Source organism: Acomys minous (genome assembly GCF_964271855.1).
Source record: "Acomys minous genome assembly, chromosome: 9".
In the NCBI taxonomy this organism is placed as follows: domain Eukaryota; kingdom Metazoa; phylum Chordata; class Mammalia; order Rodentia; family Muridae; genus Acomys; species Acomys minous.
The window spans coordinates 17,073,455-17,099,846 of record NC_140490.1 but is presented as its reverse complement, the minus strand read 5'-3'; the positions used below and the strand labels follow the sequence as shown (position 1 = coordinate 17,099,846).

Here is a 26,392-nt window from a genome sequence, read left to right as displayed (position 1 = left end):
CCAAGTTGCTACTCATCCTTCGAAACCCTCCTTCATTTTCCAGGTCGAGTTCAACCCCTTGTCTGTGTGCAGGTTCCGGTCTGTGTGCCTCCCTCTGTTTTGGGCACTTCATGGCTCGTACATGATTTGATCTGGGATCTGCCTCTTCCACTAAAGTGTGGAGGTTAATCCCAGAGCACGTTCATTTCTGGCGTTTCCAGGGCTTCACCCCAGAACTGGCATGCACCAGATAGAGCTCCAGGAGTCTGCTGAATGAATGAGTGCTCTCTCTCATGCAAGGACTTGACAAAGGCAGCTCAGACCCAGCCCATCTGCCTATGCCCACTACATCCAAACCAGCTCCTCCCCTGGAAAAGGGGCCCCTTGTCAAGTTCCAGTGTAAACTCAAGCAAATTGAAATAGCTTGGATTCAAATGACCTATTCAAAGCAGTTGTTTATTACTCCCTCAAAGCAGAGAATCATTCCCCAGCCTTGACTCTGCTTAGTCAGGTGAAACCTGCAGGGAAAAAAAAAATAACTTCGCGTTTGCATTTTATGAAAATGGTGGATATTCGAGCAAGGTTATTTCCTGAGAGCCATAACTCCTTTTTAGTTTGACTACTTTTCCGTGACGGATGAGAAGGGGCGGGGCTTGGAGGGGAGCAGAGTCCAGGGCCTTTGGAATTGCCCAGGATGCTTCAGCAGCTATTGGGGGAGGGGAGTGTAGGCCCCTGAAGGAAATCTGGGGTTCCCTCACCTTTGAAGTTTCTCTGCTGAGGAGGCAAGATGGCCTTGAGTTTCTGGGGAACATTTCCATCTCAGCCTTCGGGGGGCAGGGAGCTCACTCACTGAGTCGGCTCGGACCAGCTTCTTGTTGCTCTTCATCCTGCAGGCACAAAGGAGCATCCTCCTGAGACCCTGCAAGCGAGGGGTGCACTTGCTTTCCTGTGCAGTCATCTTAGCTGCTGGTGTGCACAGCCTCTGAATTGTGGGAGTCTGAGCTGCCCACAGAAAACCAACAAGCAGATGAACCAAACTCTGTGAATGACAGAGTCAGGATCCCATCCGCTTCCGCCAAAGTGCATCGCTTGCTTTCACTTGCCCTAGTGTTAAACCATGTTCAGGGCTGAACTTGTGAAAGTCGTGGTAACGTGGTAGCAGGCTTGGTTGCTCTGTCTCCAAAGTCTGGCTTGTGTCTCCGTCACACCAGAGACTTTTGTGGAAGAGACTGAGAAGCTATGTGTAAGAAAGAGATACTAGCAGAGAGTGAGCAGAACTGTGAAAGCCTGAAGGAATGCAGCCTGGCTAAGGGACAGAAAAGCAAGGCTTCCCCCTAGCAGCATGAACTGAAGGCTGGGGGGCCAAGCCTGTGATGGAGGAGACCTCCCTCTGTGCCGGGTCACTAGGTACCTGGTCTCAGGACCAACAACAAAGATTGATCTGAGCTCCCCGGGATCAAAGCTTGGACCTCTTGCTTCTCCTTGTCTGCCCTGAGTTTCCTGCCCAATCTGCTCTCCCCATCTGTGGCTCATGAAGCTCATTTTGCAGTCTCTGAGCTTCTTTCCAAGTTCATTTTTTTTTTGGCTCAGCTGTTTTCTGGACTGACACCCCAATTTCTCCTGGCTTTGCACGGCAGCCTTCTGAGGTCTTCCTCTGCCCTGCCCCAGACTCACATATGTTTCAGCAGGTGCTCCGTGCACTGTACCAGGACGATGCCATCAAACGGGGAATGCTCACACACCACGCCACACGTGCCATCTTGGCCCACCACAAACTGCAGCAGGGAAAGAGTTGAGAAGAGGCAGGTGAGCTGAGCTGGTGCCGGAGCCAGCGTTTTGAACTAGGCTCTGGGCCTGGGTTAGGACCCCCTGGACTCTTGGGACATTTCTCCTCCAAAGATATCAAGGATCGTTGATTCCTCAAAAGGATGCTGCAGGTGACTGCAGGCACCCAAGAGTATGGAAGTCTCAAGGAGGTTCTTCCCACAGGCCTCCAGGGAGTGAAGGAGCAGCCCAAGTTCTCCCCTGTAGCAGCCCAGGGCTCTTAGTGAGCTCATACTGTCCGATGCATGGTCTATGGGGCGGAGTGACTCAGTCCTGTCTGTCCTTAATTGTGTGCACAGGAAACACCATTCCCATTTGCCTAATGGATTGTCTCTTGCTTCTGTTGGCCACCGTTGATTTTATTCCCGGGACCTAGACCAGTGTCCTTCCCAGAGCAGCTGATGGGTAATTGTGTTGCATAAATGGGTGAAAAATAACGATGTGATTTGCGGGTAAGAAGATTTGTAAGGAGAAATAACAGGTTCCTTGGCGGGGAAGGTGTGGGAGGATGTTCTGTTGAACAGCCACCAGATCTCAGCTGGCTATTGTGTCTGGTGACTGAGGGAGCATCCACCAGACCCTGAGGACTAAGGTCCAGCCCAATAAGGCAGCTCACAGGACCCTTCAGAGAGAATGTCTTTGAAGGACCCACAGAGGCTCTAAAGATTCCCCAGGCACTTTTACATAGTTTTACAGAGACTGTACTGAGCTGACCCGGGGAAGGGATATTCTCAGGGCTCAAAAGTATTAAGAGAAAATAGCGGACAAGATGAGGCTTGAGCCTTGACTGAGTGTACTCCCCGTGAAGCTGGGCTGCTCTGGAGTTCCTCACACTGTCTGCCCTCGGTAAATGAACAAACAAGCGAGGAAAGGAATAGGTTCTCAAGGGGTTTACTGAAAGCATTTCCTGGGGACCACAGCACACACAGCCTCTTCCCACACCTACCCCCGGGCTTGGTTATCTGTGCCAGACACTGGAATCTCACGGAATCCAAGTAATCCAGCCGACAAACCATCACACAGCCCACCCGCAGAGCATCCCTAAATAAGCTTCTTTCTCTGCTTCTTTCTCGGACTCTCTCCCTGGACCAGCAATCTCTTTCTTTCATGCAGGTCCATGGCATCTCGGTGGCGCCCCTGGCTCACCTGTTTTCTGTCCTGTTTACTAAATAGGGAACCTGTGCTCACCCCGTTTGAGCATCTTTCTGTCCCTGTCACTTAAAGGAAGGGAGGAAAATAGGTCTTTGAAAAACTGTACCCAACGCTTACTATGGTCTGTGTCCCCGTACACCCATGATATTATCTCATTCCCACCACTGCTCTGTGAAAGATCCCAAGCCATTAGCACTGCTGTGGAGGCTGAACAGCCAGCAGAACTCATCAGAAACAACAGAATCACCATGTAAACCAATAAAGGCGATAACCGGCCAAATGCAGGGATGGGGAGGGGAGAAAATGAGCTGCTGCCGGGAAATGCTAACAGAGGTGGGCTGCCCCAGTGCAGCGAGATGGCTGACTTGCTTTTCTATGCACAGTGTGGTGGCATTATAGATAAACAAGATTGTATTAGATATTGGCATGTTATGGGGTAGGCAGGGGCAGGCAGGGGGTGAGGCCTGAAATGAGTGGCCAACCTGGAGCACAACCCGTTTGCGTGGGTGTTTTCCTTCAAGCCCAAATAAGAGGTTATCCCGATGCATGTAAGTGAAAAGCTATGGATTTTTTTTTTTACTGTACCTTAGGATGTATTTAGGGGATGCTGGGCTGCCGTGCTTCTCGGTATGTGCTGAAATGGTTAAGCCAGGTGGCAGATGTTCAGAAAAGCCGGCATCTCTGGTCAGACCTGGATCCCACTAACTGTTGAGGACTTACTGGGGTGGAAGAGGACCACCCCAGAGTGTGATGGAGGTGGGGGAGGGATGAGCCCAGGTGTGACCAAGCTCTTCCAAGCACATTAGCAAGACAGTTAGGGAGTTTCAGTTGGGTCGCACCACTTGGCTTCTGTGAAGAACTCTGTCTAGTCTAGAGGTGACATCACTAATGAAGTCTGAATGACAGAAGACAGCAAGAGCATGTGCTTTCGGCCAGCTCCAGAGGAGGCTATGCAGTTGCAGGGCCACGGACAGGGCACTTACCTGGAGGGACTTGTCGTACCAGCGGTTGGCCCCGTTCAAGCTGCAGCCTCCACCATGAAGGAGCTGGAGTGCCCTGTGGGTGTCACTGAGATCTCCGGCACCTGGACCATCCAGGCACACCAGGCAGATGCAGCGTTCAATCATGTCCAAGGAGTCCCGGTTGGTGGAGTCTGCAGGACAGGGGAGTGTGGCCTCAGCTCTGAGGCACCACATGCTGCAGGCAGCCTGTCAGCCTTGACAGGACCATGCAGTCAGTTGTACTGTTCCGAGCCTCTGCTCTACCCTGTGGTCTCAGCATGATGCTTGGCCCCTAGCAATGCCCTGAGCCTCACCCAGGTTGTGGCTACTGGTTCTGCCTGCCTAGATGAAGGAGGATGCTTCAGCCCTCAGCCCCGCCCAGCCACCTCCGCCCCCCCCAGTCCCAACAGCATCCTCATCCTTGTGCAGATATCACCATACCTGTCCATATTGATCATTGATTCTGACTTTTTCCAAGTACTTAAATTTGTTCCTGGAATCTTTAAATTAGGCAATTTCACCTGGAAATCTGAAGGAAAGGGACTGTTTGCTCTCCATTCCCCACAGGGTTTGTTGGTTCAGGGTCTGAGTTGCAGGGGGTAGGGCAACGCTACAGCTGATGCTGTACTTTAATGAGCTGGCTGGGACTGGTTCAGGCACACAGAACTCACTTAACAGGGCAGATAGGCTAGAAGCCACTAGATGTTCAGGGCATGCATCAACTGGCAGCCCAACCTGGCCTACAGCTTCTTTTTACATAAAGCCTCAACAGTCCCCAAGAGATTGACAAGCCCACCTGGCAGGTGGCACCAATCGTGGGCATGTGCTGCGGACACTGCTGTTTTTCTTTCTTCCTCACAGGTGACTTTCCTGACGTCGAGTGCTTTCTCCACCACCCCACAGTGGGCGTGGGTTTTAGGAACCCATCTTTAGCTTTAAAAGTTCATCAAAATTTTAAGTCCAGCATGAGCCAAAACTTCACAGCTTTAATCTATAATTCCAAGGAGCTACTTTAAGACCCAGAGGAGAGGGCTGAGTACGGCCTGGAGAGTCTGGGCTTGGAGCTGGATGCTGTGTTGGGACGGAGACAGGTACCCTGGGCAGGGGTGAGAGTGCTGTATGCACAGAGGCAGGGGGATGTGGTATTAGGCACCATAATGCACAATGTGGCAGCGGTTGCTGCCTGCATCCACAGCTTCCCCGTTCCTTTTACTCACAGGACCTTGCGTTTAGCTTTGGACATGGACTATTGGTTAAAGCCACAACTTCCAGGCTCCCTTCTGCTAGAAGCAAGCAAAGGTCTAAATTCTTTCAATAAAATCTAGAGGCGCAAACTATGGCACCAGCCAAGGACAATACATGCAGTAAACGTCGAATCCCTACCCAGATCTAGCCAATGGATAGGACGCTCTTCATAATTGAGTGGAGAGTGGGGTCTGACTTTCACACGAACTCTGGTGCCCCATATTTGACCACGTCCCCTGGATGGGAAGGCCTGGTGGCACTCAGAGGAAGGATAGCAGGCTACCAAGAAGAGACTTGACACCCTATGAGCATATACAGGGGAAGGCTGTCCCCCTCAGTCACAGTCTTAGGGGAGGGGAGTAAGGGGAAAATGGGAGGGAGGGAAGAATGGGAGGATACAAGGGATGGGATAACAATTGAGATGTAATATGAATAAATTAATAAAATATATTTAAAAAGATGATACAATCGAGATGTAATATAAGTAAATTATAATAAATAAATAAACTTAAAAATAAATCTAGAGGCAAGAAAGCCAGGTGCCTGTTCTCTCCACCATGCCCCTTGTCTCTGTGGACTGAAGATGGCCAGGGTGCTTAGCTCTGCACTGTGTGCTTTGTGGCCCCAGGGGTGGGGATGGGCTTGGGCTTTGGGCTCCCAGGCTAGTCAGTGCCTTCAGGGCACAGGGAGGGTACGCTGGGTCCCTTTACATCCTGGAAGCCGCAAGTACTCCCTGCCACTCCTGCCACCTTCCTCCAAACTGCGCAGCAGCTTCTGTTCACAGCGCTATGCCCCCCTTCCCCAGGCCTGCTGCTTCCTGTTCACAGTGTGTGGCCCTGCTGTCATGCTAGGCCCTCAAGGCTCTGGCTGTCATGCAGCTTCCGAGGGGACTCTGGTTTGGGTACTTTCCCATGTCTGTGAACTCACTGAAGATGAGACCTCCATTTAATGCAGGCAAAGAAAAGTATCTATAGTTAGCAGATTTCAGGGCACGTTCCTGAGCCTGGCCCGGCTGGGAGTGAGATCTGTGTCCAGGTAGGAGATGGGCCTGCAGCAGCTCGGCAGCCTTGCAGAAATGGTCAAGGCCCCACTAAGGACCCGTTGGGCATAAGCTTTGTGGAGAGGTAGGAGTGAGGGCGGGCCAGGAACAGGATAGAGAGTGCCTTCCACCATAGGGTTCTCCACACCCTATGCATCCCTGAAGATGGCCACAGTGGCAAGCTTTACGTGGTGCTCTGTGCTGAGGGTCCCTTTAGACTCCCAGTACAGACAGCGTCTTCAGAGCAGGGGGGAGGTATGCTTGGTCAGTCCCATGTCAGATCCAGACAGTAGGGGGTAGGGGGGAGGGGGAGGGGGGAGGAGAAGCATACAGGAAGGAGGTGATAGGCAGAAGAGTGAAAGGGCTGGAAGTATTGCCCCAGCCACACAGGGGGAGCTTGTGGTAAACCAGCTGCCCTCCAGCTTAAGGGTAAAGGTTAAAAGACTTAGATGAGGCCAGATGAGCACGGTGATTCGAGGTTATTATCCAGCCAAGGCTGAGCACCTGCTAGGTGCCAGGTGTCAATTTAGGCATGCGTACTATAATAGAATACTAGCAACGCTATCATGTCCCACTTGCAGGTCGTGGGAAAAGAAAATAAATGAATGACCTGAATGTAGCTAGATAATAATTGCCCAGTAACTGGAGAAGGCTGGGTTGGTTCCCAGATGGGTAACCCCTAAGCCCAGGTTGGGAGCAGGACACCAAGAAAGCCAGACTCAGGAGCAAAGAGTCCTCGCAGCAAGAATCACTGGAGGGTCGGGGCCACCGTTATGTTGTTTGGCGAAGAGTCAAAGTTGCCTGGAAATATGGAAAGAATAAGACCTTGCTGGCTGGCGAGGGACCATGGGCAGCTCTGGGCCATTTCTTGGTGAACCCGGAAAGCCTGGCTTTGTATCTCCCTTAACTGGAATGTCTTAGAAACAAGCCCAAACCAGGGTGGGATGGGGAGGCTACAGCACTCCAGGGAGCTGGTTGCAAGCGTGTCCAGCTGGGAAGCTGCAGCAAGGCTGCTCCAACCAACCGCTGGGCAGGAGAGCGAGACCCCAGGATGCTCCTCCCCACTGCACAGCTCAGGCTTGCAGGGAAGAAAAAAAAAAGGCTGTTTCTTCCTGTATTAGTGGCTTGACCTCCTCAGATCAGACAGATGAGAAGGAACCCCCAGGAGGGCTTGAGACCTTGCTATCAAATGCTGGCCATGTCTGGCCCCCAAAGCTCAGCACCACTCACCAGGAACCAGGCCCTGGCTCATTAGGCAAGATGAAATGGGAGCAGGGCAGCAAAGCTAGGAAGCCAGGTGGCCTTGCAAATGAACTCCCTGAATGCAAGTACTGATCCGTCACCTACTGACAAGTTTATTGTGTAAGGCAGGAAATGAAGTACACCCAAACTCATCTACCACGACCGCGGCCCAAGTGTAATAGAAATACTGGGTAGTGGGATAGAGGCTCGTGGCAGGGGCTGTTCGTCTTGTGACCTCCTCGTGGAGCACACTGGGGCCTGCTTGAGGGAGTGAATCAATCTTCCTCAAGAAGCCCCTACCTACTAGTGAGAGGTGGTAGCAGAGTAATAAGGAATTTCTCCTGACCCCCGCACTCAGCTGTGCACAGCTTTGGTGGCGTGGAAGTTCCAGAGGGCTGGAGGTTAGAAGCTTCTAGACTCACCCAGGTGTGCAAAGATACAACACATACCTCGTGCCTCTACTTTGGAAGGCTGAGACTCTCAGATCTTGCTCTCTGAGATGCACACACACACACACACACACACACACACACACACACACACACACCTGTGCACAAACACATACATGGACCTGGCCCCTCTTCCGGGCTCCTGTTTTCTCTGGCACAGATCACATTTTCATCATGGAGATGAGCCAGGAATCTTTAGAGGCATGGAGCTTCTAATCTGTCGCTATGTCTATCATAACAACTTTCCTTCCCAGGACAACAGATTATATCTCCTTTTGGGAGGTACGTTTTCCATCAGACATTTGATACTCTGTCCTAATCTATAGCTTCGGGCAGGTAATCTTTATGTCCCAGTTCCCAGGGGCTGAGATGAAAACAAAAGCAGGTCTTTATCAATGAAACCTGGCTCTTGGGAATTAGAACCAATTTGAATTGAGTTATAAAATCTCCTTTAAATCTTTCAAGACAGAGACTCTTCTTTTCCAGGAAAATGGACTAGGCTCCCCCCCACCCCACCCCTCCCACTAGATGTCCTAGGTAAATATTATATTTAAAACAAACATAAGAAGACTCTGGAAGATGGAAAGAGGAAAGCATGCCAGGCGGGCATTGCACAGCCTAGGAGGCAGCAAGGGGGCAGGTCCTGAGTGTACTGGAATGACGGTACTCCCTGTAAGTCATATACTAAAGATCTAACCTCCCTTATGACTGGATTTTGAGAAACAATTAAAATGGTAACTGGCCATAAGCAGTAACTGTAATCCACCAACAGGACCAACTGGTCCATGTAAGGAGAGACACAGAGGAAAGGCCCTTTAAAGGCACAGTGAGAAGGTAGCATCTACAAACCAAGGAGGAAGCTGCAGGAGAAACCATCCTTGCTGGTATTTGATGTTGGACTTCCAGGTTCTATAAGTTAGAACGGCACTTCCGAGTTACCCAGGCTCTGGTGTTTTTGTTATGGCATCCTAAGTTTACTAACATAAAGAGAGTTCCTCCCCTTTTTCTTTTTTCTTTTTTTTTTCTTTAAGTAATTTATTCAGATTACATCTCAATTGTAATCTCCTCCCTCCTTTTTTTTCTTATCTAAAATAGTCACTATCTGGATCCGAAGAAATCAGAAACATGAAAACACAAATGGACACACACACACACACACACACACACACACACAGAGTCCCCACACAGACCTGTTCTCTCCATCCACAGCAAAATAGAACAGTTGACAATCAGGGTGTAGTGGCACTCACTTTTCTATTCAACTTAAAAGCGTTTTATTTGCTTCCCACTAACAAATCATTATTTCAGTCACGAGAGCACTGAGTCATCCACACCCAGCTTCCTTGCCCAGTAATACAAAGGAAAAAAAGCCAAAAGGTTAGTAAAGAAAAACCCAGCACTTGGGAGGCAGATGCAGGCTGGTCCCTGGGAATGTGAGCTAGCCTGATCTACATGGTGAATTCCAGGACAGCCAGAGCTACAGAATAGAGAGTCCCAGGCCCCTCCCACCCCCCCAAAAAACTAAACAAAACAAACAATAACCATAATGAAACAAAAAAAAAAAACAAAAAACCCAAACACCCCTCAACAACAACAACAACAACAACAACAACAACAAACTCTTAGGCAATAGCCTCACTACTTCAGCCAGGTATCCCCAGGAAAACTACAAGTCCCCAGCCCTATCTACAGCCATAACTTAGCTGTCCCACGCCCTGCTCCGGCTCACAGTCAGCAGAGAACTTGGTCTGCCAACACTGACCTGCACTGAGGAGCTCCACAAGCCATGGTCTCTTATGGAAGCTGGACCTTCCATTTCCACTGAATGGTAACCAGCTCACCCCACTGTCTTTCACACAACATCCACAGAAAGCACGTAGAGACCTTGAACCCTTGAGGACCAACAGAATGAAGGACTTTGGTTTCACTGGGCGTGATGATGTAACATTATCCCCCCCATCACCTGCTGCAGGAGCAGCAGAATCAGACAACTGAGTCGGTAGGTTTACACAGCTCCCAGGGCCTCATAACGTAAGTCACCCAAGTTTTAAGAGAAACCAGACATCACATCAAGACAGGAAAATTATGACTTTGAAAAAAAGTGAAAGAAGTGTTCAAATTATGTGACTTATGTTTTTAAATTCTGTAATCCTGAGATGTATTAACAAGCGATTTTGAACATGTTTGAAAAGATAGGTTTTTTTTTTAAAGGCAGAATGTATCAGCATGTAAACAAAAACTCTAAAAAAAAAAGATGTGAAGAACCAAATAAAAATTTAGAAATAAAAATATAATGCCAGTAAATATAAAAGTATAAAGCCATAAAATCGGTAGTTGGGTTCAAGAGCAGAATGCAAGGGGCAGAAAAGAGACAAGGAAACTTGAAGACAGAATAACAGTAGAAAGAAAAGAGACAGAAAAACTGTGAATGGCACCTACAAAACCTGCAACATGTAAAGTTCATGTCACCAAATCAAATTCCCAGATGAAAGAGAAAAAAAGAGCAGAACAGAAAGTACTCAGAGAAACAATGGCTAAAACTCCCAGAATTAGTACAAGCATGCAATCTAAAGACTGAAGAGACTAGCAACACCAAACAGGATAAGTTAAAAAAAATCTGCACCACCATACATTATATTAGATTTATGAAAACCAATAGCAGAGGAAAGTATTGAAAGCAGTGACGGAAACTACACCATCCACAGAAGAAAAGCATTAGACCGACGGCAGACTTCTAACCAGAGCCCAAGGGGGCTGGAAGGAAGTAGAAATGGAAATGAAAGGTATGTCAACACAGAATTCTACATCCAAACAAAAAGGAAGAGAAACCAGAGCATTTCTAAAAGTCAGGGCAGGATGCTCATCAGTAGGATGCTTGCCTTTAATCCTGGAGGTCGGAGGTTTTCTCTCTATCCTGCCTAGCATAAAAGAATGACTAAAGAAAGTTCCACAAAAGTGTGTGTCTGTGTGTGATAGGGGAATACTGGCCAAGGAAGAAAAGACACTGGGAAGAGTAAAAGCTTGAATGAAAAGTTAATTTTCATTTGCATTTATGTTTTAGTATGAAGCTGACCATAACAATGACTGACATGGTTCTAAAGATGTATGGAGACATCAAAAAATGAAGGAAAAGTGGTACGCTTCCTGCCCTTCACCACAGACGGTTCTTTCAATTCAAGCCTGATAATTTGCATAAAACCAAGGCAGTACTTACATGAACAACTAGAAAATGCTATACAAACAGATAATGTTAAAACACTAGAAGGCTTTTTTTTTTAAACCATGTAATCTATAGGAAGGCAAGAAAAAGGAAACAAAATTGGACAAGGAAAAAAAATTTAAAACAGAAAACAAGCTGGGTGTGGTTTCTCACATCTTTAAATTCAGTACTTGGGAGATAGAGGCAGGTGGACTTCGGTGAGTTTGAAGCCAGCCTGGTCTACAAAGTGAGTCCAGAACAGCCAAGGCAACGCAGAGAAACCTTGTCTTGAAAAAAGCAGAACAAAACAAACCCCAAAACAAAAACCAATAAAGCCAAACCAAACAAACAATCCCCTCAAAAAAAAACAGAGAAAACAAAAATATAAAGTGAGTTAAGCCAGAACATAACAGTCAATAACTATTTTCTGTGTAAAAAAAAAAAAAGCCTACATACACTGATTAGAAACTGGCAAGTGAGGGGAGGGGCTAGAATATAGTAGAATGTTATCAAGCTATGTGCTGCCTACAAAGAACTCACATCAAATATAAATTTGCTGTAAGCAAAAAGAAGGAAAATGCTTGGATTTTTTTTGTTTCATTTTGGTTTTTTTTTGAAACAGGGTTTCTCTATGTATGTTTCTTGGATGTCCTAGACTCACTTTGTAGACCGGGCTGGTCTTGAACTCACAGAGGTTCATCTGCCTCTGCCTCCGAGAGTGCTGGGATTACAGGCATATATCACTTCATCCAGCTGGAAAATACTATTTCATGCAAGCATTAATCAAAAGAAATCATGAATATGAATTAGTGTGTATACACTTCAAAATGAAACCAGGGACTTAGGAGCAAACTACATTTTAAAAAAAAGGGGGGAGGTAAATCTGCAAGATAGCATGACAACATATATGCTATAGGTAACACTCCGCAAGCTGTGAAACAAAGTAGAACTGGAAGGAAAAAATGCAAATGTATTATTATAGCTGAGACATCAGCATTTCTTTACCAACAATGGACAGAACAGCTAGGTATAAGTTCAACAAGGACACAAAGCTCAACACCACCACACATCAGGATGTGTTTGACATTTACAGAATATTTAGTCCAAGACTAACAGTATGGGCATTCTTTCTAAACACCTGCTGAGTGCATGCCAAAACAGACCACATCTAGGGCCATAGAACAGCCTTCAAAAATGGGAAAGAAAGAAATGATACCCTGTTTGTTCTCTGACTATGATGGGAACAAAATAGAAACACATAAGAGAAATTAACAGTAAATTATACACATTGGAATGTTAAACAATACACTTGAAAATAATTCATAAGTTAAAAAGTGAGTCATAAGAGAATTAAAAAATACACCACAGTGAAGGAAAATAAACATGCACAATTTAAAAATTAAATTCAGCTAAAGCAATTAAAGGGAAAATTTAAGTGTGAAGTGTGTGTGTGTGAGAGAGAGAGAGACAGAGAGAGAGAGAGACAGACAGAGAGAGAGAGAATCTGAGAGACTGAAAGAATGAATTACCAATATCAGCAATGGAATAGATGCCATCACGCAGGGCCCCATAGATATAAGAATACAATTTAAAATATTACAAATGGGAGCTGGAGAGATGGCTCAGAGGTTAAGAGCACTGACTGCTATTCCAGAGGTCCTGAGTTCAAGTCCCAGCAACCACATGGTGGCTCATAACCATCTGTAATGGAATCTGATACCCTCTTCTGGCCTGCAGGTGTACATGCAGGCAGAGCACTGTGAACATAATAATAAATAAATAAATCTTTAAAAAAATATTACAAACATCTTGACACATAGCTCTGACGAGTGAGATGAAATGGGTCAATTCCTGAAATGTGTAAAACTCCCACAATGCATTAAGGATGAAATAGATCATTGAAGTGGTCTTGTAATTATTAAGGAAATCGGCTTTGTATGTTACTGCTCCCTCTCCCAGTAACCCTCTAGGCTCAGAGTGAGCTCCACGTCTGTGTGATTTCTTCATGAAGCATAAGGAGAACATACCCCACTGTATTAACCCACTGCCAACACAACTGAAACACAAGAGAATAAGGCGACAGACCAGTGCTCTTCACATACAAGTGTAACAGAGCACTGAGCGATATGTTAAAGATAGAAGTAAACAACAGACTTGTACAAGAAAAAACAAAACAAAACAAAACCCTCACATTATCAGAATTGATAGAGGAAAAAAAATGGCCAAATCTAACACCCATTCATGACACAATTTCTTCAAAATCTAAGAAGTAGGTCAGTGAGATGGCCGCTATGGTAGGCCACCTGAGTCTGATGCCTAAAACACTCAGCACTCAGGAGGCAGAGGCAGGACAATCTCTGAGTTCAAGACCAGCTTGGTCTGTAGAGCAAGGATCAAGACAGCTAGGGCTACACAGAGAAGCCCTGTCAAAAAACAAAACCACCAGAATGAATTTAAATACATCCCTGGAGAATTGTGCTGAGTTAAAAAAAAAAAAAAAGTCTGACAACCACAGTTCCATAGGGTTTTCATTTATATAATATTCTTTTTTATATAACATTCTTAAAGCAACAAAATTATAAAAATGGAGAGCTCTGTGGTTGCCAGAGGCTAAAGAAGTGTTGAGGTGGTAGAAAGGCAAGTGCGGCTCCAAAGTCTACTTTGGGGAATCCTTGAGGTGGTCGAGATGCCCTGCAATTGGCTAAGCATGCTGGGTGTGACACTGTACCATAGTTTTTGCAAGATGCCAGCTCTGAGGTAGACAGAGACACATGGCCTCTCTCCCTGTTACTGGAACACCTATACTTATGGCCCAAATAAGTTTAATAATAATAATAATAATAATAATAATAATAATAATAATAATAATAATAATACCTCGTTCACTCTTCTTCCTTCTTTCATTGCAATCTGTCCAGTTTTGTGCCCAGCTTCTTACTTGTTACAGACTGCTTGCAGACCCTGTCCTATCTCCATTTCCTAGGGGCTCTGTCAAACCTTGCTGTGCACCCAGCTTTCCTCATCCTTGCAAACCCTCTCAGCCCCTCCCCCCTCTCAGCGCATCCCCGTTCCCTTGTGTCAGCCCCTGATACCTAGAAACACTTTTGACCTGCGACCCACAGTGGCCTCAGGAGACCTGGATTCGGGTCAGTCTGACTCAGCCAGCATCAGAGAACTTTCTCTTGCAGTAGTTAGGGACAAATGCAGAGACCTACAACTGGGCAATGTGTGGAGAGTGAGAGGCCTGAGAACACTAAGTTGGGGGTGTCTTCATCAAACCCCTCCCCTTAGGCTCAGGGAGCTATGAGGAAGAGGAAGAAAAAAAAAAGATGGTGAAAGCCAGAGGAGATGGGTGGTGGTGACACAGGCCTATAATCCCAGCACTTGGGAGGCAGAGGTAGGGGAATCATTGAGTTTGAGGCCAGCCTGGTCTACAGAGTGAGTTCCAGGACAGCTAGGGCTATACAGAGAGACCCTGTCTCAAAAAAAAAAAAAAAGAAAGAAAAGAAAAGAAAAAGAAAAAGAAAAGAAACAAAACAGAGGTGAAGGCCCAAGGGCATGGATGACATAAGGAGACAGTGTCTTCCTGACACAACAGGCCTACTGTGCATATGCACTCACTGAGACTGTAGCGGCGTGCACAGGGCCTGCACAGGTTCCAGTGAGAGGGCATCCCAGCACCCAGAAGGGAAGTGGGCATGAGACCCCGTCCCTACTCAAGAGGCTATCTCCAATTGACAACCACTTGCAATGGAAAATTAATTTTCTCCAATGGAGTCTCAGTTGGTATATAAATGACTTAAGGATGCCCCCATGCCCAGTAGATGGCTGACAAACAAAAAAACAAACAAAACAAAAAACCTCTATAGTATTCTTGTAGTTTAGTTTTTTGGGTTTTTGTTGTGGTGGTGGTGGTTTTGTTTTGTTTTTGTTTTTTAAGTCTTACTGGTCTCCTGCTTGTATATTTGTTTCTGATTTTGTGTTTCTATGGTTTGAGAGTTTGGGTTTTTTGTTTTGTTTTGTTTTGGCGGTTTTGTGTGTGTGTGTGTGTGTGTGTGTGTGTGTGTGTGTGTGTGTGTGTGTGTTGTGCTTTTTCTTTGTCTCTGTTGCTGTTGTTTTATTCTGGTTAGTTTGTTTTTTATATTTGCCTGTTTATTTTCTAAAGAGACAGAGAAAGGAAGAATGCATAGAGATGGGTGGGTGGAAAGGTGGGAGGATCTGGGAGAAAATGGGGATAGGAAACGGCGATCAGAATATATTTTATGAAAAACTTATTTTCTTTCTTGGGGTTTGTGTCTGTTCGTTTGAGATGGGGGCCTCTCTATGTAGTCTGGGCTGCCCTGGAACTCGATATGTAGATCAGGCTGGCCTTGAACTCACAGAGGTATGCCTCAATAAAAGACAGAGGGAAGGAGGGAGGGAGGGAGGGAAGGAGCGAATTCAAGAATTAAGCTGAGCTCTTTCCCCTGGTTCTAACCTCCCTTTCCAAGAAGAAAGAACATAAGGCGTTCCATTGCTCCAGAACTGGGGACAAGGGTGGCAGGGGGTCGGGGAGATAAGCCCAAAGCCACTTCCCAGATGCTTTAGATTTCAAATGCTTAAAATGGGAGGCAAAGGCTGGAGAAGTGCAGCTCAGAGAAATTTTTAAAAAGAAAGAGGTGTGTGTGTGTGTGTGTGTGTGTGTGTGTGTGTGTGTGTGTGTGTGATGTAAAATATGATATAGAGAGGGCAGAGGACATAAAATGCACCCAAGGTAAAAAGCTAGTAAGTTAGGATGGCGTGTAAGGAAGCAAGCCATGAAGCCTACAGGTCTTCAAGCCACTGTCTCTGACTACAGTGACCCACAGATTTCCCCTAAATCTAATAAGAGTTCTCATTTAGTGACCGCCCTTGGTGCACCAGGTACCAGGCCATATGCCACCATGGGACAGAAACCCCAGGATGTGGATGACAAGAGGGACGGGTCACCAGCTGCCCTTTTGCTCTGGACCTCTCCCTCTCCCTCTCTGGATTGCTCATCACAAAGGCCTCTGAGCTTCTACTGCCGAGTGGGGCTTAGTCCCAGGCCCTCCCTCCCTAGAGAAAGAAAATTGTATTCCAATTCGAAAGCTCAGGAGGTATTTCTGGGCCAATTAAATCAGAGAGGCTGTTCTTGCTAATGTGTAATTGGTTTTCAAGCCAACAGACTTGCCGAGCTCTGGATGACAATATTTAAACAGCATTCTGCCTTCTTCCTGAGCCGTTCTTGTAAACCATGACCACAGCCTCACGCAGCTGGAACTACCTTCTGTCAGCTCCCTCCTCGGTAGCAGTGCCTGGGCTCTAATTGGCTGCTGGGGATAAATATTTACGGGCTGTGTAAATGGAGAGCATCTGCCTAGGAGGTCGGTTCTCAGGATCGCCACACAGAGCACAGGAAAGCCGGAGGGCTTGGGGGGCCTCTCTAAGCTGCCCATACTTCTCCTACAAATTGACAAGCACTGTAGTCTTCCAGACTCAGGGCTGAATGTCTAATTAAATTTCCAGACCATGATAATGGTGTTAGTTCCTCCTGGGTTCAGGAGGCCACGGTCTCACAGTTTGATGGGGAGGAAGGTCCTCTATGGGGCGGCTGCGCAGGCCCTTCTGAGGCCCCAAGATCGTCTTTAGACTCCACCCTCTCCCCCTGTGTGTGGACCTCAGGCGGGGTAGCTGGGTGCCTAGTGCTGCCAGCCACTACTTCTAAGGCTGGGACACTGCAGAAGCCGGGTGGACAAAATCTCTACCTCGGAGGCAATACGAAAATGTGGACGAATGAAAAAAATGCTGAGGTCGAGGCCATGAACAAAACGGGGAGCTTGGTGTGGAACTGAGTAAGTGGGTCCCAACCGTAGCTCCTTCACTCGAAGGCAACAGTGTCCTTTTAAAATGGAATTCCACTGCACTCCGTCCTTACTGGAAAATTCCTCAGGCTTGGGAGCCTTGGGCTTTGTTTTGTTTTGTTGTTCTAAGCAGTGTATCAAAGATTCTCATCATCAGCCAAGCCCACTGTATGACTTTTTGTGCCTTAAGTTCCACTGCCTCCTAAGCTGTGACAGGCCAGGTATGTGGCCCCACATTCCTTTAGAATGCTTTTTGAAATGCTTCTTGGGTTGTAGCCTGTACGCCCTAGCATTGGCCCACAGTTGCTGGGGCAACCAATGGTACTTATCAGCTGTGATGTCTGAGTGAGCTTGAATGGGGAAACGAATTTGGGAACAGGGAACAGACACTTTGCTCCTCTGAGTAGGCTGTGCCCCCTGGTGGTCCCTGAACCCTCATAAGCCCCTCAGTGTCAGGCTGGGTGGAGCTTACAGAAGGGACAGTCCTAGTTGAGGGCTGTAGAGAGGCTCGGGGACAGGGTCCGGAAGGAGAAAGGTTGACAGTGTAAAGAGCTGAAGTGGCCAATCCTCTGTCCCACTGGCTCTCAGCAGACTGGAGGAGGACTCATTTTGACCAGAGTCACATTTCCCATAAGCAGTGTCATAGGCCAGCCCCCTCTACCAGAAAAGGAAGAGATGGGTGTCCTGGTCAGTCTGCTGGACAGCACCTCTCTGGCCCTGTGCCAACACAGGGGAGGGAGGCGGGACTCCCTGGCTTCGTCTGAGAGTTGGGACCTATAACATCTGGGAATGGCTCAGCAACAACACCGAGTGACTTTGGGCCCCAGCAAACCCTGCCAGCTGGCAGACAGCAACTTCCTAGACATTATGCAGCGTGGGGCCGTGCCTAGCTATGGAGATTCCTTCCCTTGCCCATCTTCATGTATTCCCCAAGAGCCCTTGAGCCTTGTCTCCTGGCCTTTGTTAGTTCCTGAACAATCCATAGTACTCTCTGTGATGGGCTGGTTCTCAGCATGGCTATCCTCTCTACAAATCCTCCGTCCCCCTGTTTCAACTGGAGCCTGATACTCCCAAGTGTTCCCACCCCTGGGCCCTGTGATAAGATACTACTGTTTTCTTTCACATCCATATATCCAGGGCCAAGTTGGATGTGTGTGTGTGTGTGTGTGTGTGTGTGTGTGTGTGTGTGTGTGGGTGTGTGTGGGTGTACACATGTATAGGTCTCCTGTAATAATATTAAGTAACATTTACTAATCTTGATGGTCCCCAAAACCCTCATACATTGGCCCCAAACAGTCCAAACATCTCAGTAGCATCCAGACACAGTTCCGGTCCCACTTCCCAAGAGGCTATTTTACTTACTTCTCCATCTTCAGAATCCCATCCTCACTCCTACTCACACTATGACTCTGCCCATCCCTGACCAGGAGCTACCACCCCTGGCAGCCTCCTGTACATGCCAGCTGTAGCCCCATGGGACTCAGCTCGAACAAAGGTCTCTTCTCCCCTGCTTCTACCTGCTTTCCCCACCCCCTCCTCATGGGCAACTCTCTCCACTGCGTTCCTTTGTGGCCCCAGCCTCTCCCACTGCTCACCCCTCCCTGGCCCTTGTCCTCTTCCAGAAATGTTGAATTCTGCTTTTTTTTTTTAACTCCCAAGTTTGTAAACGGTCACCCACATGTGCTGGGTCTAGTCACTGACCACTCCATCAACAATTTCCTTCTGATGTCTCTACCCACATAGGCTGTGGTGATCCCTAGCCTTGTCAAGCTCACAGACAGCGCTGAGGTTGCAGAGCTCAGTGGTTCCTCTCTGAGCAGTTCTCTCTTAAGCCCTCAGCAGCCTTCCATGTGGCTGAACATGCCCCCCCCGCCCCCCTCCAATCTCTGACTATTCCTGGTTTTCCTGTCCTTGCCGAGAGCTGTTTCTCACGCCTTGTATCTTTCTCTGCTTGACCCCGAGACTCTGTTCCATCTTTAGATGATCTCATCCAGGCCCATAACTTTAAATATTACTTAAGCTCTGATGCCTTTCAAATGTATAACTGTTCCCCCCCCCCCTCTCGCTCCAGACACATATATCTACCATGACACCTCCACTGAGATGACTCAGGGTGCCTCCAGTCAAATGTACTTCAACAGGATCTCTCCACTTCCAGCCCACGGCCCATTTCAGTAAATGATACCAGTGTCCACTGTGTGGGTCAGGACGAGCAACCCAGGGACCCCCGCCCCTTCCCTCCCCTTCCTGCTGCTGCTGCTGTTGCTGCTGCTGCTGCTGCTGCATCTCCTTCAAGACTGTCTAAACTCAGCCGCAGCTTTTTATTTTCACACTCAGCCCTCGGCCATGCTGCCATGGGCAGTTCACTTGGAAGCAGAAATCATTTCTGCAATGGCTTCCCTGCTTTCCCTTCTGGGGTCGCTTCAGGGAAGAGGGCGCCACTCTGGGAGGACTTGGTTTCCTGCTGTGCAGAGACACTGCCGGTGGCGCTAATTGGATTAATTGATTTGCCCACGGGGAGGTGTGCGTGGTGCTCGCACACACGATCCCTTTCTGCTGAACTTCCTTTAAAAAACAGCACTTCCATTCAGAAAGCCAGATCAAATGCCATTAACGGATTAATTCTGATTAGTGCTGCCCAAGCACTCAGACCTTAGGCAACCCCAGTCAGTCATCTTGTGCCTGGCCTGCTAATAAAGTGGAAACTATCTGGGTAGCAGAGGTGATTATTTTGATGCCTGTTTCCATCCCCAGAGGGAAAAAGAGTAGGGTGTGATTTCACTACAGTCTCCTGGGGGAATAATCTACCTTCAAATTCTAAGTTATTAATTCTCCAACGTGGCAATCATATCTGTGAAAATGGATTTGGGGCATAGATTTCTGTGCCCTCTGCAGCCCTCTTTTTTTTTTTTTTTTTTAGGACCAAGTGTTCAGCAGGTGCTCAATATTTGGGTGAAAGGACATCTGGGCCTAGTATCCTTAGTAAGAAGCCTCAGTCATTTTATTTAGCATGGTGTAATTGCACCACCGTTATGGTTGGTCTGGTAGATTTGGAGGTTAAACCAAACAGGTCCCTGTCCTCAGATGGTGGCAGTGGGGCAGACCGTTGACCAGACAGGAACTGAGCTTCCTGCAGGATAGAAAGTCATTCAAGATAAGAAAATGGGTCAAAGGAACTGTAGGGATGGCTGGGGTGGGGGGAAGGGGGACAGGGTTAAGAGTACTTAGTGTTCTTTCCAAGGACATGAGTTGGGCCCAGTACCCGCCTATGTATGGTGGGTCATAGCTGCCTGTAACTCCAACCCCAAGCCCTCTTCCTGACTCTAAGGGCACCTGCACTCCTGTGTGCGTACCCTTCCCACACACACCAAGGAGTGGGGAAGAAATGTTAAAATAAACTTTTAAAAAGTGGATCAAGGTGACACTGTGCCGATAGCAAGGAAGAAGGCTTAGGGAGGCTCTGAGGCCTTGACACTAGAGTTCAGTTTGGCAAAGTACAAAAAGTCAACCAACTCCAGGGGGGAAGAACTTTCTAGGAAGATGCCTGGAAAAATGCAAACAACTGATCATCTGGGAGCCGGGCCCTGATGACCAGCAGACATCTTTGCTAACCAATTGCTTTTCTTATGATTCCTGGAACGGGGCAATGTGTCCCTAGAATGTGGCTGACTTTATCCACACTGATTTATCTGCCTAGATTTCATCCTCCATCCCATTTGCTTTCCTCACTGTTTCCCAGCAACGCCTTTCAAATCCGATTAGGAAGTGTTCCTTCTGTTGTCGGAAGCCCCTGACCATCTCTGTGGTGCCTGTTGTCCCTATTGCTTCATTATGCTCCTATCTACTTGACCTTCCTCTTTGGGCCTTTTCTCATCCTGCTCCTGTCACTGGGTTGCACGGGGGCAGAGGCTTTGTCCTATCTGTCCCACACCCTAGATCTAGCTCAGTCTCCTCAGTCACACACACAGGGCTTGAATTACGGCCTGGTCCTTGGCAATCCCTAGCAGTGGATGAAGAGTCCTACAAGTCTGGCTTCTCATTACATGGTGTCCAACGTCAGCAAGAAAGGAAGCCATTCCTCCCATGAAGGCTGGCTTCGGTTTAAAAAGCACTTTCTAGAGGAGATTGGAAACTTTTAAACCCAGCCTGGGGAACACTAGGCAAAGCAGAAAAAGAAGGGGAGGAGGAGGGATTCTAGGACCCAGAGGGATCAAGGATACCACAGGAACACGAGCCACAGAATCAACTAAGCAGGGCCCATAGGGGCTCAGAGACTGAAGGGACAACAGTGGACCCTGTATGGGTCTAAGCCAGGTCCTCTGCATATATGTTATGGTTGACTAGCCTGGTGTTCTTGTGGGACTCCTCACAGTGGGAGTGAGGGTATCTCTGACTCTTTTGCCTGCACTTGGGACCCTTTTCCTCCTACTGGGTTGCCTTGTCCAGCCTTGGTATGAGGGTTTGTACTAAGTCTTACTGAAACTTGTTATGTCATGTTTGGTTGATATCCCTGGGAGTTCTGCTTTTGTTGTTGTTGTTGTTGTTTTGTTTTGTTTTTAAGGGAAACAGAGGAGGAATGGATCTAGGGGACACGGAAGGTTGGAGGTGAGGACTGAAAGGAATGCAGGTAGGGGAAACAGCAATCAGGATGTAATGTACGCAAAAAATAAAAGTCAATCAATCAACAGAAACTGAAGCTGGAGAGATGGTTGAATTGATAAAACTGCTAAAATGATAAAAGTTGGGTGCAAACGTAGGGACTTAAGTCTGACTCCCAAGAACCCCTGTAAAGTTAAATTTTAGAAACCACACTGAGCATAGCATAACACATTTGTAACCCCCAGCATGGGGAGAGGCAGAGACAGGCTGCTCTCTGGGGCTCCCTGGCCAGCCTTGCTTACTTGCTGAGTTCCAGGGCAGTGAAAAATCTTGTCTCAAAAATGGGGATGAGGCAACACCTCATAAATGACAGGCCGTCCTCTGACCTCCATATGTATACACTCACACACAGGTGCACTCACGTGCACATGAACACACACACGGAGACAGAGAGCGGGGAGGGAGGGGAGGAGAAGGGCAGAGAAAGAGAATTACCAATTTCTAGTTGGGGGTGGATAGCTGCTTCATAAGAACATGAAAAGTCCTAGGACCAGGAAACCAGATGAAGAAGGCCAACTATACTCTCAGAGGTGGTCCCTACACCAAGGCCCCATCTGCCTGCTCTTCCAGTGACTCATGTCTCCAAGTGAGCACCACACGTCCCACACAGCTGCCAGCTGTCCCCAGCCTTCCTCTCGCTTAAAAACCTCCTGCACTCAACATTCCCAGATGACCCACAATTCTAGGGCTCCCCTTATGTCACCCAGAAAGCTACAGTATCATCACTTAGAATGCAAAAGTACAACCGCTCCCTTCTGTCTCTCGAGGCTCCCCACTGTTCCGCCCTAGGTTGGAGGGTTGGGCTCCCCCACGCTGTGGCTGATGGGGATGAGATTGCGAGATTGTGCACCTCTTCACCTTGGAGGAGGGAAAGCCAATGGCATGAGGATGAGATGGAGATGGGCTGGTACTGCAGCTAACCTTTTAGGAGGACCGTCCTGGCCTTGGCCCATTCGCTCCTCCCGTCTGACGTCAGCAGGCCGATTGGAGGCAAGCGTTCATCCTCGTTGGACGCCATTTTGACTATCTTTCTCAACTGAGTGAACAGATCACCCTCACTGAGACGGCGGAAATTAATGACAACATCCAAGACAAAGAACTGTGAGGGAAACAGGGCGAACACATGACTTGTAGCAGCCAGCCCGAGGCTCCAGGCCTTCACGGAGTCTTCACAGAGAAATCGGGCCCAAGGTCTCCAGGGTGCTTAATGGTTCTGCGTTGTCTTGTTCTGGCAAGCATTCAAAGCTGCTGACTGTACTCAACTCCAAGCTCTCCCTAGCACGGGCCAGATGAAACCTAAGAAAGAAAGCTTTTTCCTTCCTTTTTAAAAAAAAAATTTTTTTTTCCGGCTCCTAGGGCATGCAACATCATCATGTTTTCAGAGAATCAAGTATAAATGGGTACAGCCACTGTCGGAAGGCAGTGTCCATCAAAACTAAGTGCTTGTCTATGACACGGCAACTGCGTCTGTATATGCAGAGTTTAGCCTAGGGCTCCGAGAAGCACACCCATGTGTACCAGAAGAATATGAAAGAGTGTGTGCAGAGTAGACCTTTGATTTAGCCAAACAGTAGAGAGAGCCAGCCTGTTCTTTTGGGGTAGACTGGATATGTAAAATGCAGTGCACAGTGAATTAGAACAAACAGCTATAGACAGAGATGTGGGTATAGATCTAAACAACAACAACAACAACAACAATAAACCAGCAGTTGTAGACAAATGTTAAAATAAAAAACCAACACACAAAACACTGGGTATATCTCTGCACAAGCATCTGTGTATGCATGAGCTAAGCATGGATGCCTTGTAGGGCTATGATTCTACAGCTTTAAAAGCCAGGGCCTTGGACTTGGTAAAGGGTCTCTTTCTTGACTCAGCCTGCCACATCCCTTTCAGTATATAGATATAAGTGATTGCTCCACCCATCACCCTCGTCGAAGTCCATGAAGTCTGATCTATGGTTGTTCCCAGAAGGCTTGGATAATGTGCAATATGGAGGCTGAGAAATGCTTGGCTTGACTTTCTTTAAATGAAGACGAAGAAAGGTTTTCACTCTGTGCCTGTCTGGTCAGGGTGCTAGCCGGGCTAGGAAGTCTTCTGCTAGCTTTTAAACCCTCAAACAGTGATCACAGCTACCCTCCGGGGACAGACTTTTCCCATGCTCTCAATTTACTGAAATGAGCCCAGGAAGAAAATATTAGATAGTAAATAGGGTGGAGGGTAGGGAGGCAGGTGTGGTTGCCAAACTTAAGCTTTCAATACAAAAAAGACAGGAAGACCTCCCAAGCCCCACTTTTTGTCACATGAACTATTTTGAGAAGCTTCAGCACTCAGGATGTACAGTGTAGTAGGCACCAGACAGAGCCCGTAGCCTTCATGCCCAGCTTGTTACCCTGCCATGGTGAACAATCAAGTCTGAAAACATGAACTTTAGGGTAGAGCCTGGTCTTGGGCTGTTGGTGACCTGGAATCCTTCTTGCTCTTGCACACACCATTAGCTTCCCTAAGCCTCCCCTTCTCAGCTGTCAAATGAAGACTCAAAGGCCTCCTCTCCAGGGTCATTGTGAGTAATTAAATGAAATTAATAAATGTAATTTCTAGACCCACAGTCTTACACATGAGAGGTCTTGTCTGCTAGTCCTTAACTCTGTCCATCCATCCAGGCTCCAGGAAGGACATGGACAACATGAAAATAAATAACTGTGAGGATGAAGGCCATATTGGACTTCGTTCATGACCCTAAGTCCTTGCCTTCTCTGGGATTAGAACCCAGGGAGTTTATCTTCTAACTGAATAGTTTTTCCGTTTTTAAAATACAGCTGCTGGAGAGAATGGACTGACCCAGTAGGAAATCCTCTTTGTGAGGGTATCATGCCCCAAGCTCACCGTATGACTTGAGGAACCAGCCTGTGCACTTGTGAAGAGGCAGGGATGGATGGGAACACCTAGCCACTATCCGCTCCACACGTGCTCCAAGTCTGAGAGCCTGTGGCAAAGGGGCCACTTACCTGGTTGCAGCAGGCCACAATGACATGCTCCGGCTCAGGCATGATGCTGCTCTTCTGGGCCACAAGTGTGTCCTGGGTATGGCCAGGGAGCCGGTAAGAGGAGAAGAGCCTGTAGTATTGGGTCATGCAGAGGGGCTGCCCTGAAAGCTGGCCCTTGGCACAGTCAGTGGGGAGGGAGTGGCTGGAAGGAAAGAGCATAAGAGAGTTAGGCAGGCAGGTGTGAGAGGGCCAGAAGGCACTGGGATGGGTTCTATGGTAACCTCATGTTTTTCCTTTTGAAGGTTTTGCATCAAACCGAGGCTATGTGCCTGCTAAACAAGCACTCTACTTATGGCTTACTACTCTGTACTTTGTTGTTATAGTTAGGCTAACGGTACATCAAACTTACAATGGCACTGCTGCAGGGCTTTTTTTCATTCTGTGAAATAATGGAAGGTTCCATTTCTGTGGCCCATGGAACACCTCAGAATTTCCCCCAAACCTCCACAACTCTACCCTCACCCCAGCCACAGGAAATGTATATGTAATTTTTGCCTTTTAACTCTCTGTGCCTTTGCTTACACCAATTTTTCTTGGCACACATTTTCCTCTACCCCTGTACTCCACTGTCTTTTTTTTTTTTTTAAGAAAACTCCTCCTTCAAGAGTCTATTCTTTATTATTTCTTCTTGAAGCCTTCTCAGAGTTTAAAGTAGAAAGTTCTTCTTGTCATGTGGCTTCTGAATGATATATCTATCATTCCATCCATCCACCCACCCACCATCCATCCATCCACCCACCATCCATCCATCCATCCTAGTCATCTGTCCACACATTTTTCCACTGAATCTATCAATTCATCCATTTATCTATCTTTCCATATAAGCATCCAACTGTCTATCATCAATTCATTACCATCATGTAGTTTCCCACCCACCCAATCACCTATCACCCACCCACCCATCATCCACCCATCCACCCATCCATCCATCAATCCAACATCCCTCATGTATATATTCATCTACCATTAAGCCACCCACACATCTACCATGCAACTATATACATACATTCACCATTCAACCACCATGCATCCATCCTTACATCCATCTACCTATCATTTCTGCATTATACATCTATCCACACAGTATCTATTCGTTCATCCATAGTCTATCAATGCATCCATTCATACACTCCCATCATGCATTAACTCAGTGGTTTTCAACCTGTGGGCTGTGACCCCTTTGGAGATTGAACAACTCTTTCACAGGGTTTGCCTAAGACCATCGAAAGACACAGATATTTACATTACAATTTACAACGGTAGCAAAATCACAGTTGTGAAGTAACAAAAATAATTTTATGGTTGGGGTCACCACAACACGAGGAACTGTATTAAAGGGTCACAGCATCAGGACCATCCATACATTTGTCTACCAACTCACTATCCATCCATCGATGAGCATGCATGTATACTATCCATCTATTATGTATCCATCTCTCTGTCTACTACCTGTCCACCCACCAGTTCACCATGTATCTGTCTTTTGTGGGTTGAGTGAGAAATGCTCCACCATAGGCTCAGGTATTTGAACATTTGATCTCCAATTGATGGCACTGTTTGGGGGACGTTGTAGAATCTTTAGGACATGTTGACTTGAGGGAGGAAGTACATCACTAGGGGTGGGCTTTAAGAGTTTTATAGCGTTACTCTACTTCCCTGAGCTCTCCCTGCATTCTCTTTCCCCTCCACGCCGAC

The 26,392-nt window shown here is 47.3% G+C and overlaps 1 protein-coding gene across 1 annotated transcript in view; it reads right to left on the bottom strand.

The window, feature by feature from the left end:
- CHAT (choline O-acetyltransferase) overlaps positions 1 to 26,392 on the bottom strand; it is a 52,274-nt gene that overhangs the window by 14,322 nt on the left and 11,560 nt on the right. Inside the window, exons 6-10 of the mRNA XM_084794009.1 lie at positions 24,659 to 24,839; positions 22,572 to 22,749; positions 3,939 to 4,108; positions 1,654 to 1,754; positions 738 to 866 (exon numbers count right to left, since the gene is read on the bottom strand). Of these exons, the coding sequence (XP_084650135.1) occupies positions 738 to 866; positions 1,654 to 1,754; positions 3,939 to 4,108; positions 22,572 to 22,749; positions 24,659 to 24,839 (759 nt within the window). The remainder of the gene's footprint in view (positions 1 to 737; positions 867 to 1,653; positions 1,755 to 3,938; positions 4,109 to 22,571; positions 22,750 to 24,658; positions 24,840 to 26,392) is intronic.